This window comes from Parasteatoda tepidariorum, chromosome 9 (genome assembly GCF_043381705.1).
Source record: "Parasteatoda tepidariorum isolate YZ-2023 chromosome 9, CAS_Ptep_4.0, whole genome shotgun sequence".
Lineage (NCBI taxonomy): Eukaryota > Metazoa > Arthropoda > Arachnida > Araneae > Theridiidae > Parasteatoda > Parasteatoda tepidariorum.
In genome coordinates, this window is record NC_092212.1 from 81,881,246 (window position 1) to 81,895,915 (window position 14,670).

General features: G+C 30.8%; 2 protein-coding genes across 2 annotated transcripts in view; one reads left to right on the forward strand and one right to left on the reverse strand.

Annotated features, from left to right (window-relative positions):
- LOC122268382 (uro-adherence factor A) overlaps positions 1-14,670 on the reverse strand; it is a 151,729-nt gene that overhangs the window by 125,401 nt on the left and 11,658 nt on the right. The window lies entirely within an intron of this gene.
- Positions 1-14,670, forward strand: part of LOC107451369 (solute carrier family 12 member 2-like) — a 109,486-nt gene that overhangs the window by 85,589 nt on the left and 9,227 nt on the right. The window contains exons 12-21 of the mRNA XM_043051061.2: positions 1,753-1,854; positions 3,106-3,261; positions 4,869-4,968; positions 6,234-6,348; positions 6,436-6,570; positions 7,745-7,851; positions 9,563-9,744; positions 10,355-10,606; positions 11,884-11,998; positions 13,002-13,088. Coding sequence (XP_042906995.1) covers positions 1,753-1,854; positions 3,106-3,261; positions 4,869-4,968; positions 6,234-6,348; positions 6,436-6,570; positions 7,745-7,851; positions 9,563-9,744; positions 10,355-10,606; positions 11,884-11,998; positions 13,002-13,088 — 1,351 coding nt within the window. The remainder of the gene's footprint in view (positions 1-1,752; positions 1,855-3,105; positions 3,262-4,868; positions 4,969-6,233; positions 6,349-6,435; positions 6,571-7,744; positions 7,852-9,562; positions 9,745-10,354; positions 10,607-11,883; positions 11,999-13,001; positions 13,089-14,670) is intronic.

The window sequence follows — 14,670 nt, forward strand, 5'->3', positions numbered from 1 at the left end:
ATTTTTTTTTCTTAAGCGAAGACGATAATTTTTGTAGCGATATAGAAATAGAAATTGATACCATAAAAAATTATATAGAAATAGAAATTGATACCATAAAAAATTAATTTGTTTTCGTGTCCTTTTCATGTATTTAGCATTTTAGTTTTTTTTCTTAAGCGTTGTAGCTATATAATATTAAAAATAGGAATTTAAGACAAAATTGCAGGACAGGAACACTTTAATTGTCCACTAATCTTCAGATTTCCTGCTATGTTTTAAAAAACTTTTTTTGTGAAAACCTTTAGCGTGGCGGACAGCTGGCCGCCTTAGGCGGCTAGTATAATATAAATTCAACGATTGGATAAATTAGACCATGTATTATATAAATATAGAATATTTATTGCATCAGGTATTCTATCATTGAATTGTAATAATTAGATCAGATAATTAGACGCACTGCATTGTTTTAATAATTACGTGCTTTGCACGAGTTTATATGCAATACTTTTATATTTAAACATACATGTAATGGGTTTTTATTCAGGAGATTTTTTATATACTTTTCTATTTGTATTTTTAACGTATTTCATTGCAATGTTAACCAATTGATACACGAACGTAAACAAGTGCAAACCGGTTTCAGTCGCGTAAAAACAATAAAGCTGCGTAGTATCACGTGATAATTAAGATTTTACATAGACTCTTATAGTACGTCTAATAATTTAGCCAAAGACTACAAGTTAAGGAGCAAATTAGTGAATGAAAAGTCCAATTATTTAATGAATTAGTAAGTCACTTAGACAATAAATCAAAGAATCCTTTGACTAGCTGATTCGCTTATTCATTAATCAGCTGTTTCAATGATTTCGTAATTCACTGGTGCATTATTTTATTGTCTTGTTGTTTCATTTATTTAAAGAACTTTTTTCCCGCTTTTTCCTTGATTCTCTGATATGTTGATTTGTTAATTAACTGATCCACTAATCCGCTAACTTGCTGATTAGTAAATGCTTCTTTTACTTGATTTTTGATACACAAATTGATTTGTTAACATTTTAATTGGCTAGTTTATTGTACTCATTCAACGATTTGTTCATTCAACGATTTGCTTTTTTCTTGTTTCTCAGCATCATTAAGTCCCTCGTTCATTGATTTGCTCATGCATCGATTTTCTTATTTATTATTTCCAAATTTAATGAGCTAACCATTCATTGATTTGCTGATTTGCTCATTCATCAGTTTGCTGTTTTATTTACTTACATATTCATTGATTATCTCTCATTCATTGATTTGTTCATTCTTCGATTTGCTAATTTACTGTCTCCCAGATTCAGTGAGATTCGCATTCATTGATTCTCTGATTCGCTAATTTAATTAATCTATTTGCTGATTTATTGGTTCGTAGATGCATTGAATCAGTCATTCATTTCTTTAGACTCATATTACTTATTTTTAAGGACATTTAGCAATTAAAACTCAAAATGATAGTAATAAGCATATGAAAAATAACTTCTTAATCAAATTTGTACATACGAGAACTATAATTAATTAACTGCTATTTTCTGGTGATCTAAACAGCAAAACAGAAATAATAATACACATATGGTTATGGATAAATTCTCAGTCAAAATTAGCACATTTAATTCAGCATAAATAAATTTATTTTAACTGTAAGTGCTACCTCACTCTTAATTATTTATAATTTTATAAATTTTTCAAAAATGTATAATTCAATGATAATTAATTATTATAATGTATTATTTATTTTAGGTGACCTAAACAGCATAGCTCCACTGATATCCAATTTTTTCTTAGCTGCCTACTGCTTAATTAATCTCTCTTGCTTTCACGCCACTTTTGTTAAAGCACCTGGTAAGTTTTTCATTTTTTGCCCCTCTTTACTTATGATTGAATTAACTTCTATTATTATTTTCAATAGATTTTTGATAAATTTGATTAATTTTATACCTTTTTGATGATCTTTGGAGATTGCTGGAGTAAAAAAAATGAAGTCATAGGTACTTGTTAATGTGTTCAATAAGCGTTTCCTGCTATTTTTCCTGCTTTTGAAACGAGCTCTTAAAAATGGGTCTTGTTTTGGGTTTGATGAAGTGCGCACGTGGATTTGGACGTCATCACACTTTTCCTCTGTATTCAAAGAGTAATAGTAAGCAGTGCGCATGCGTCGCCATTGCATGCGTTGCTATGGCTACCGCTGCTGTTTTCCTTTTTATTTTCACTAGCGAGCATTTTTAATGTATTTACATAATAATAATTTAAAGTATTTTTGTATTCCTTTTATTATTAACTCATAATTACTGTCTTGACAGTGATTTTAATAAAAATAAGAATGCTGAAGAGGAAAAAGTATTTAGTGACGTCTTGAAACACGTACATAGGCAGGAGATATGAAAATCAATCCGACGACAAACATCAATGGAGACAGTTTTTGCAGCACATGATTTGAAATCTTGTGGCGTTTAACGTAGTCAATCCAGAAAGAAAAAGCATTTAACCAATGGATAACCAGTGATAGTAATAAAGCGATCACAATTTTTTAAAAAAAAATTTTAATAATATCATTTATCCTTGCTGTAAAAGAACCTAATTCTTATTTTTTCTTCCCTCATTTTTAAAGAAAAGCTCGGTTGTAAAATGTTAATAAAATTGATGATTTACATACTTTTTAATTAAACAGCGTGCCGATTCAAAGTATTCTTAAAGAATTATAAAATAAAAATAACACAATCACCGACCTTACTTTCTATTTTTAAAATCTTTGATCAAAAAAAAAATTTTTTTTTCTTGAATTAATACCATTTAAACGAAATTTTATCTGATCCTAACCATTCACTCATAACTAACGAATTACTAGATAACAAAACTTGATTCATATCGGAGAAAAGATTTTCAGAGGAGATATAAATATTATTAGCTTATTTATGAAAATAAAATAAGATTCATTAAAATATTATTTAACACTGCTCCCCACTGTCGGTGGCGAAGTAACCTCTAACAAGTAACCTCTTTAGGAAATATAAGTCAAATTTTGTTTTGAGGTCGGATCTTACTTTGAATGTTATTGTCGTTTTTCATACGAAATGAGCAAATTATGCATTGTAGGTTTCCGTCCTGCCTTCAGGTACTATAGTATGTGGCTTGGTCTTCTGGGTGCCTTTCTCTGCCTCGTCGTTATGTTCGTCATCAACTGGGTCACATCTCTCATCACATTTGCTGTAGTCTCATTCCTCTACCTCTGCATTTATCACAGGAAACCAGGTTTCTGTTCTATTATATTAGGATGTATCTGACGTATATATATAAACATCTTTACTATCATAGCTTTTGTTGCCTAAATTCTCAAATTGTTATTAAAATGTTTTTTTTTCAATGGATGGTAGCCCTGAAATGCGATTTGCTTTATATTATTTGTTTATTTATCTAATTATTTGTTTATTTATCTAATTATTTAATACGATGTAAGCTAAAAGCACATTCATAATATATTTTTTTTCTTCTTAACAATTTTAGTTGGTATATCTAACTAGTATATCTAATCTGTTAGTGTAGTATATCTAATTTTAACTCATATTTATTTTATTTTACTTCATATAGGTCTGTTTTCTGCTTTTTTTTCCATCTTAAAATAATTTACAATGAAATTTTCTTTAAAATTTTTTTAGAGGCATAGGCGTATTTTAAAGAGTGATTTTTGTCTTAAAATATTTTATTCTTTGTTTCGAAATGTCTCTTACGCTGTTGTAAAAGAATACGTGAAGATTAAAATATTTCAGTTCAATTATGAAAATTGATATTTTAAGTATCAAAGGTTAAGTTATCATTGTATTGAAAACTTTTTAATAAAGCTTACTGAGCCGGGATGGTTCAGGAGATAGAGCATTCGCCTTCAAATGAGGTGAAACTGGTTAAAATCCCAGCGATGGCTGGTCGATACGAATCCGCATCCGGCTTGAACTGACCATTGTGGTGACGTAAAATATCCTCAGTGGTAGACAGATCATGAGTTAGAGTCTCTTTGCAGTTAGGTTAACCGTGGGAGGTTCTCGTGGTCTTCCTCTACATGCAACGCAAATGCTGGTTAATTCCATCAAAAAGTCCTCCACAAAGGCAAATTTCTCCCAATACGTGATCCAGGAGTTCCCTTGTCTTCTGGATTGAGTTCAAAATTGCAAGGCTACGGAGTTGAACATTGATGGTCGTAAGCCCGAAAGTTGGGTCGGCTGTTCAACGACGGTTATAAAATAAAATGAAGCTTACTATATAATAAAAATTATATATTATTATTATTTTATATATTTTCTTGAGGAATGGCTCCGCAACAAGTTCTGCCCTAGAGTCGTCTATGAAAACTGTGACGAGCATTGAGTAGCTCATATCCGTTTTACCATAACTAGACACAATTTTTCATGACTTTAGGTTCAGTAGTTTTTTGAGTGCGATAGTGCTTTTGAGATTAAAAGAACATCAACATTACACAGCAGAAAACACCATTCTTCGCAAATTCTAACATGTTATGGCTGTATTCAATTAGGCTTCCATTCGAGAAACTTCAATTCGAGCAAACTTCAATTAGAGTAAATATCAATTAGAGTAAATACCAATTAGAGAAAAATTTACAGTACTTGAAGTAGTATAATAATTACATAGCAATTACACTCACAATACCGCAAAATACGGTTACCTCCATTATTATAGTTACATTAACACAATAATACGGAATTTATAATTTATTTTAGACAAAATTAAATTTTAAGCCTATATTAATCAATTTAATAAATATAATGGTTTTTATATTATTTATTTAATTGAGTATTCTTCACATAGTATGCAGTACTCAAAATTTCTTAATTTTTTTAATATTTCAGACGTGAATTGGGGATCGTCTACTCAAGCTCAAACTTACTCTATGGCTTTGAATGCTGTAGTAAAGCTGAATGAGGTGGCTGATCATGTCAAAAATTACAGGTAAAGGTTTTGAAAGATCGGTCGATTTACGCTAAAATACAGTATATTTAGACCTTTTATTCGAAAAATTAATAACAACTTTTAACGTTTCATGACACAAAAATGATGCATGCTCAAAAAATAAAAATATTTAAAAAATAATAAAATTCTCAATACTTTCTGCATTTAATCCCCGATTCCTAACTAAATCTCGGAAACAGTTCAGCTATCTAGATATTTTTTTAACATTGTAAAAATTATCAGAAAAGTTTTTTTCTATCATTTTTAAATGTTGTATACAAATTATATACAAGTTCAAAAGAGTTTAAACATTAATCATGCATCAAAAAAATTTCAACATAGAATACAATAATGATATTTAAAGCTTAGTAGATGTGTTATTAGGAAAATGACTTGGAGCTTCTCACAATATTAAGCTACAAGCGTTATTTGTGCAAAAAATATACAGAAACCGTTATGGAGATTCTCTCTTATATCTAATGGAAATTTTGTTGAGAAATACTTTTAAAGCTCTTGATCTAAATGAATCTGAAGTGGTATATCTACTCCCCCACTTTGGTGACCTTCGGACATGAAGTAAACATGCCTACCTTGACAGAAACTCCCACATCGATTTGAGCACGCCTACTTCGATGGATTGTCCACATAGAACAGTTGACTCACTAATTGTGACTGCAACATTATCCACCTCCTCTCTCTGTTGCCACTCAATCTTTATCACACACAACGTCAGCCTGTATACACTCGGCAGCTTACGGCCACACTGAAGCGACCACGACGGTGTACTTAATACAGATCTCACAATCTGCACACATAAGTGCGGTGATCTTAATACAGCCCTCCCGGCTTCTCACAAAGCAGCAATGACTAAACTAGTGGAATCCATTTATCGAATTATATCACTCCTATAATTCTGATGGGGGAGTACTGTAGTGTGTCTACCACTACAAAATTACAATTACAATTTTCTAGTATATAAAATATGTTAGCTCGATTCTATGATGGAGTACCTTTTAATAGATGAAGGTTGACATGGTCGAAAACAACTCTCCCCACAAATCTATACTTCATTTTTTTTTTAAATTTTGATATATTAGTTTCTTTCTATAATTGCAATAATTATTAAAATCGCAACGTATATTGATTCTGCTTGAAATTTCCTTTGCGTAACGACTGATATTTAGAATTGAGGATGCTAACTTACGACAGTTGACCCTTCTTCAGGTATAATGTATTAAATTGGATTTTTTCTCTCTTCCTGACAGGCCACAGATTTTGGTACTAACGGGTCATCCCAGTCACCGGCCCCCACTACTGGACTTCAGCTATACCATCACCAAAAAGCTCAGTCTACTCATTTGTGGAAATGTTATCACAAAGGCAATCTATTTTCTCTTTTATTTTCTACCTCTTCTGATTTCATTGGGTAGCTGACATTAAATAATGATATACATTTAATGTTTGCAGGAGCACCTAAACCACAAGAGTAGGACCGCTGTGCTGGATCTGGGACATAAATACCTTAGGAGACGAAACATCAAAGGATTTTACAGTACCGTAGAGGACACATCCTTCTCCAGGGGAGTCTCCTCTTTACTGCAGGTACAATATTCAGATATCAAAACTGGAAAATAGTGTTTAACCCCTCGCCAGTGTCGCCCCAATCCAGTTCGAGCAACTACTATCCAGTATTTGTGATGCCCGAAGTCAGTTCGGGCAGGAGAAAAATTAACCTTTCTATTTTGTAAAGCCCGAGCTNCTCGCCGGCCGAAGACTCCCCGTGTAGTAAATGGTGACTGATGCACGTTAAATCTGTCGAGTCGCAAAGTCCTCCTTGTTCCCATAACAAGTCAAACCTCTGGGGGTACTAATCCAGGAGTTTCCTTGTCTTCTGGATTGGTTCATAAATGACATGGCTACGAAGTTGAACATTAGTAGTCGTAAACCCAAAAATTGGCAAATATAATATAATCAGTCGAGGGAGGGAAATGTGGATGGTGGTTTTGGGGTAAACCATACTGTAAAAAGGTTGTGAAATTTATGTATTAAAAATCATATTGTTGTGTTTTTATATTATATTATACTAGTTATATTATATTTAGCTTCAAAATTTTGTCTAATTTTGAATAAGATGTGTGTGCTATCCATTACTTTTTAATGTGTATGCAAAAATTATAAATACAGTAGTTATTGCATTTAAAATTTTATTTCTGGAAACTAAAAAACCATTTTTTAACTTTTATAATAATATAAAGAATGAAATTAAACAGTCAAAACAATTTTCCATTTTTGATCCATTTTTCTGAAATATATGTCCCTGTTAACCCTTTAACGATCAAGAAAACGGCCAGAAAAGTGCCTAATTTTTTGGCTTTTGTATTTGTATTGTGTATTTGATTAGTGCTGGCATCTAGTTTAAAATAAACTATCTAAAATTACCTTAAAAATATCCTGGTATTGCCATCTGGTGTGTAAAACGAGAAATAGAATGTTTTCCGGGCAAAAGAAATGAAGTAGTTTTATTCTTAATGGTGCGTTACTATTGAACTCTCCAGCCCGTCAATATCACGGGAGCGAGAAATAGAGGGCGAAACCTCACCCCGTCATTTCCACGGGAGCGAGAAGGAAGGGGTTCAACTTCATATTTAAATGACATTCAGTCCAGTACTAAAATGTACAGAAACACCAGAAAACTACAAATCAACACAACGTGCAAAAGCCTAAAGAATAAATTAGTATACTTCACGAGTATAAATGACGCTTTCTTTGTATGCAGGTTGCGGGAATGGGAAAGTTGAAGCCGAACATGATATTGATGGGTTATAAGATTAACTGGGAAATGTGTGGATATGATGAAGTAAAGGAATATTTCAATGTCATTCAGTAAGTACAAATTTAATTATTTCTCTCTTACAATTATAGGATTTTATTTCATTTCTTTATAAACAAGTAAACTTTTTTTTAAAAAAAAAAATTCAATTCCTTCTTCGGTCAACAAAGAAAATTTTTATTTCAGTTATTTTTTATTAAATAATTACATTTTTTTCCCCTCTTATGTGTAACTCTAACTTTAGGAGCTAACATAAGAAAAATTAAAATAAAAAAAACACCCTTAGCATTTTGCCATTTGCAAATAGAAAAATTAAAAAGATATTTTTACGTATGCATTCTCAGATAACATAGTAATAGTATTTGATGTGTTTCCAATTTTGAAGCAATAGACTTTTACATAGTACGATTTCATATTTGTTTTTAAATCAGAAGCGTTTGATAATTTGCAAATAAAAAATGAAAACGAAATTCTGCGTAAATAATTTTTGAATATTATTTCGTTAAAAAGAAGCCTTTGACAATAATTAAAGGTTAATTGTGACTGTCTGATATATATTTAGCTGGTTCAACCTACACTGTTGTTTTTTTAAGGTTAAGTGATAACGCTGAGTGAAAATTTGCCCCGTGTAACTTACGCTGGAGCATTCATACATACTTTAACTTGGTTATTATTAATAATAACCGATTTACAATTTAACCATAGGCAAAAGCCACTTTTAACGGAAAAGTATCATATTTGTGAGGTAATATAGTAATGGTATTCTAGATGTTTTCAATTTTAGTTATAGAGTAGTAATAGAATTTTATTTAAGTCTAAGATTTATTTTTGAATTAAAAACGTTTGACGATAACTTGCAAATAGAAAAATTCAAGCAGAATTCCCCATTGATATTTTTATAAGGTAATGCAGTAACAGAATTCCAGTCTTTTTTCAAATTTTATTTATGGTGTAGTAATAAAATTCTCCATACTATTTAATATTGAATTTTGAATGAAAAATGTTTAATAACATGCAAATAGACGAATGAAAACATAATTATGCTCATATAAGTTTTTGGTAATGTAATTTAGAAAGTGGACTTCGTCTTGTTCATAGTTATAGTAATGAAATAGTAATACTATTCTATGTAAAAATAGTAATACTATTCTATGTAAAAATAGTAATACTATTCTATGTAAAAATAGCAATACTATTCTATGTAAAAATAGTAATACTATTCTATGTAAAAATAATAATACTGTTATTTATTATGTTACTTTGTACTGTTATTCCCAAATATTTGTAAAACCCCACGCAAAAAATGACAAACAAATAGAAAAATGAATTGAGTTCTACATGTATGAGTAGAACAAAGATAATATAAGAAATTTACTTGCAATAAGCATCACATTACCAGTAACATAACATACCGAAAAGAATATAGTATGAATAATATACATAAGATAATTATTGAATACTACATTTTTGTGAGTGATGATAAATTTTATTTGTGTATCGAAAATATTGACCAGCGTAAAAATAATAAAAATTGAGTTAAATTGAAAAACTATCGAGATATATTGTTAAACATCGATATTTTTTTACAATACATCGCGATACTAAAATGCATACCTACTTAACGGTCATTAAAGTAAATATTCGTATTGGCGGAAAAGCAATCGCCAACATATGATCTTTATAACCGAGAAGTACACAACTTGGAGCTTCTTTCTATAAAAATATACAAAGAGAGCTATAAGTTTTTCCTAATTTTAAATATAGCAAAGCATTGGATATGCATATGGCCATTGGAATCTTGAGATTGCCCGAAGGATTGGACTATTCGAAGTTTGCACCCCATTTGGAACAATTTGCCCTTCTATCCAAAAAAGAAAGAAAAAAGAGAATAGAATACCGGTCAGATGGAATACTGAGAAATAAATCCTGTTCTGAACTCTCAGAAAGTAAGATATCTTTATTTTAAAACTATTAACAATTACTTTCGTGAAAAGAATAAATAGAAAAAATTTAAACTTCTAAAAAAAATAATAAAAAAAACTTTTCTATGGTACTATACAAAAAAGTAAACAATTAATAAAAAAAATTCTTTTAGTTACTTTTTATTAAATAATTAAAATTTTTTCTCCTATATATAAAACTAAAATTAATTAATTAAATTTGATTAATAAATTAATATTTGTAAAAACTGTATTAACATCAAGTGTCATTTACTACAAGTTTAAAACAAATGTATATAAGTAGAGTGTGAACTAATAACAGGAACTGAAAAATAAATAAAACGTTGCGTTTTACTTATAAGAATCAAGTTTAGATAGTTTCAGTTCATCTTTTAGATGGTTAATTTATATAAATTTCATCTTATAATGTGTTGCAAGAATTTTTTATAGAATTTTTTAAGGAAATCAGACGAAAAGTCGGTGGATTTCGAATAGCAAACATAACACCCTATAAACTACCGATTTATCATTACTAATTTGTGAGCTAAAATTCTTATTGTAAAAATGGTATAAAATCGTTTGGGCTTTGCTTAAAGAACGGTATTATTTCTTTCAGTTTCGGTGGCATCGTGTCCGATGGACAGTTCCAGAGAAAGTTCTCCACCCTCGTCTCCAGCCACTCTCCGTTCCTTGAACGGGGTTGTGAGCCAAGATCCCCATGGACAGGTGAATCTTGGTTTCATGGAATGTGCAGACGATATGAAGTCGACGCCATCTATTCCAGATGAGGTTAAGTTGTCGGCAACACAGTTCCAGAGAAGGCAAAAAAAGGGACACATCGATGTTTGGTGGCTGTACGACGATGGAGGTATGGACTCAAACAAGATTCTAAAACTTCCGGTGCATTGCTCTGCTTATGTTATGTCCAAACAGGCTAGATATTCTTTTACCATTCAGATTTGTATTTAAATTTGCGCATATTTTTACCATTCTTACGATTTTCTTGAATTTTACAAATTTAAATGTGAGGCTTTTATCGATTCAAGGAAAATTAATATCAAAATATGCACTGGTGTAAGAAATTATGAGAATTTGCAGACTTGGTCGATTATCTCTGGATACTTATTTATAATTTACAACCGTCGTGGAACAGTCGACCCAATTTTTTGGGTTTACGACTATTAATGTTCAACTTTGTAGCCTTGTAATTTTGAACCCAATCCGGAAGACAAAAAGAACTCCAAGATCAAGTATTAGGAAAAATTTACTTTCGTCGAGGACTTTTTGATGAAACTAGCCTGCCTTTGTGTTATACGGAGAGGAAAACCACCAAACTTTCCCATTGTTAGCCTGACGCCAAGAGAACTGTAACCCATTATCTGTCTACCACTGAGGATATTTTACGCCAGCAAATATGATAATTAATGAGTTCAAACGATATTTTAAGTTAGGAAATCAAACACAAGAACTTACTTTATCTGAAGGTACCTAATAGATGGAATAGTTCTTGAGAAATCAAATTTTAAGAAAGTCGTATTTTTAAAATTAGATTTCTCAGAAACAACTGGATCGATTTTACACAAATTTTATACTTTGCCATGCAAAATTATATTCTTTAAAATCAGGTAAAAAATTATATGTCTTTCGATTCAAAATTTCTTTGGCTAATGTTAAATAAAATAATGAAAAATGATAATATAAACTAAAAGTTATTTTTTGCACAGAATTATCTTTGGTTAAATAAATTTTAGAATTGTGTTCAAAATTTTTTCCATTCACTAAAAATTTCTCGTGATATGGCAAAACAAGCAAAAAGTAAAATTAACATTAAGAGATCCAAACCTTAAACCGCTCTCCTGAGCAAACTATTGGGAACCTATTTCCCAGATTGCGACAACCCTCTATATTTCAGTGATCAGAAATCCAAATCTGTCGAAAAAAGGTATGTTTATTCAGAGAAAGTACGTTTTTGCATCTGATTTCGTAACTAAAGTTATCGTCTGTGCTCAATAATTAGCATATTTAAAGACAACCCCTGGAATCATTAAGATTGAGTCCTAGAACGTGAAAATCCGATCATTGGAACAAAAGTTATTCAGGGTCTTATTTTGCGCTCTGTTTATGATCAATTCTTCTTATTTTCAGGTTTGACCATGCTCATTCCGCACATACTTAGCACACGATCTCAGTGGAGCGGATGCAAACTCAGAATATTTGCACTTGCCAACAAAAAAGATGAACTAGATCGCGAACAAAGAAAGTAAGTTCCCCATAAAACCTATCATAATTGTATGTATTTTAGAAAACTATTGTGGACAATTTCTCTTTTTAAATTATCGCAAAACCAATGGGACACCTGCAATTGACGTAGTGTGGGTATCTCAATCCTGATAGGCTGTTGAAACGTGTCATTTGCTTACGTTAGCAACTGTTCTTTCCATTCTATTTCGAGTAAGCTAAACCCGTCAAGAATCAATTCTCTTAAGTGACACATTCTATATTCTTTCGCAAAGATTCTTTCAAAAAGAATTAAATTCTTTCTCTTACTTAACACAAAGACAAGGCATGAAGCCGCGGAGGACATAAATAAACTAATTATGCATCGAAGTTGCCAGGTACACAAAACAAAAAATATATCACGGTTACAATAAAAAACATAAATAATAAATCTAAGGTAAGGAAAAGAGGTAGACTAAAAAGAATTACGTTTCAACTAATTAGATGTGCGATACGGCTCTTTATTTAATTAACTTATAGGTAATTAACATTCTAACTTATGTAGAGAAACTAGCTAAACTTTAAATACGCCATTTTTCTGACAAAGATTGGATGGCTCTGACGTCATAAGTCACATGTGTGGGGTATGAGTGAACTTCTTCTTGAAGTGCAAGTACCCATCTATGATTGTAACAGAACTATTTTTGATCTAAGTGGCTACAAGAACAATCCCTCTACGTGATTAGAACTTTAATTTCAAAAGTTTCGGTGCATTGTTTTCGTAAGTCATTTTGTATATATGCTCAGAAATATTTTTACAGTTCGAGCTATTTTGGGAAAAAAGGTCACATGATAGGTGTTTTTGTATTAACTGAAAAAGGCAGCAAGAGAAAAATAAGAATAATCGGTGGTACACGAAGTAAAGCTTGATCCACGTTAAGACAGATAATTAAAGCTATTTACAATTATATTTTACATGAAATAATTATTTTGTCATCAGAGAAAATATGAATTGAAGACTGTAGTAATCATTTAATTTCTTTCAGCATGGTGGCGCTGCTAAATAAGTTCAGAATAGACTACTCTGACGTCACAGTCATTCCAGATATCGTTAAGCCACCAGAAGAAGCGAGGTAAGCAATATCCAAAAGAATACAATATCCAAAGGTAAATTATGGTAGCAATGCACAAGATTTCGTTCAAGGAAAGTAATTCTACCATAGGGGGAGAGTGGGGTCAATTGTAGCATTTTTTACTTATCTATTTTTAACTAACAAAAAATCCAATATATTATTAGTAGTAATTGATAGACGAGTAAAGTAGACTATCCTCTACTAGAAAAAAAAATAAATACCTTATTTTAAATGTTATTATATTAGTTATTAACAATTTTTGACAGTCGTGCACTTGTTACAATTGTCCCCACTTACGGGGTCAATTGTAACAGTTCATAAATTCAACTAAAACATAGTTAATTATACATATTATCATAGTTGTGATATATTTTTTTATTGATCAAAATAGTAGTGATATTTTAGGAGTAAAAATAATAATCAACGGTGACCTAAAGGGTTAAACTTTTAACTTTAAGGGGTTAAAAATTTTAATTTATGCTGTGAAAGGTGGCAAATAAAATAATGCACATGCAACATAATATAAATGATATAGGAAACTATTGGTGATTCTTAAAGAGATAAGTAATGGTTTGTAAACATAAGATTATTTATTTTCAGCTGTTACAATCGTCCCTTTACTTATTGTTACAATCGTCCCCAAGACGCCATTTCAGCTTCATTTGTTAAAAACAATGCTAGTTAATTAACAAAACTAATCCTTTTTTTTCTAAATGTTAATTAAGGTGTCCGCTTACATATTCGGTTAATAATTTTTATTTGTTTAAACAAAATTACTTTGTTACAATATAATACTCTAATACCAAAAAAAGTACTTACATCACAAAAGATATTTTCACGCTACGTAACTCTTTCAAAAGTACATAAAAAAGGTAGCCAGCAGGGGTGCATGTAGATTTATTAAATACACCTTGTGCGCCACCTAGGAACCAAATTTAGAACCCGACACTCGAAATTTTTGCTCAGTTACAATCATACCCTGTTACAATTGACCCCACTCTCCCCTACTTTGTTTGCATTTGGATATTTTGAAGAAAAAAAACTGTTCTCAGATACAGTATATAGATAGATTAGCCTAGAGATGTATGCGATTTATTCTGGGTTTATTTAAACTTTTTTTTAATACTCTAACTACTTCCCTTACCAATTATTTTGAAAAAAATGCAAAAAATCGACATACTTTTTTTTATTTTATTAATACAAGGAACTAAAGCAAGTATAGTACAAGTTTCAAGTTGAAATTTGATTTTTTTTACGTGTAATAAGCATTTAATTTAAAATCAGTTTGCTATCCCAAGTTATCTCGGGTCAAATGAAATAAGTTAAATATGAGTCTTTGTATGATAGTTCTTAAAACAAGGGACAATACAAAATGATACTTTTCAAACGTCAGCGAAAGAATATGCCATTTTGGAAGTGAAACTTCTAATGCGACTTCCAACAAGGTTGCGTTAAACGTTTAACGCAACGATAAACAAAACATTAATAACAAGAAAAAGTAGTTGAATTGCAGACGATCTGCATCAGCAGACGATTTAAAACAATTATTCAAACTAACTGCTTACTATTAATGTTCAACTTT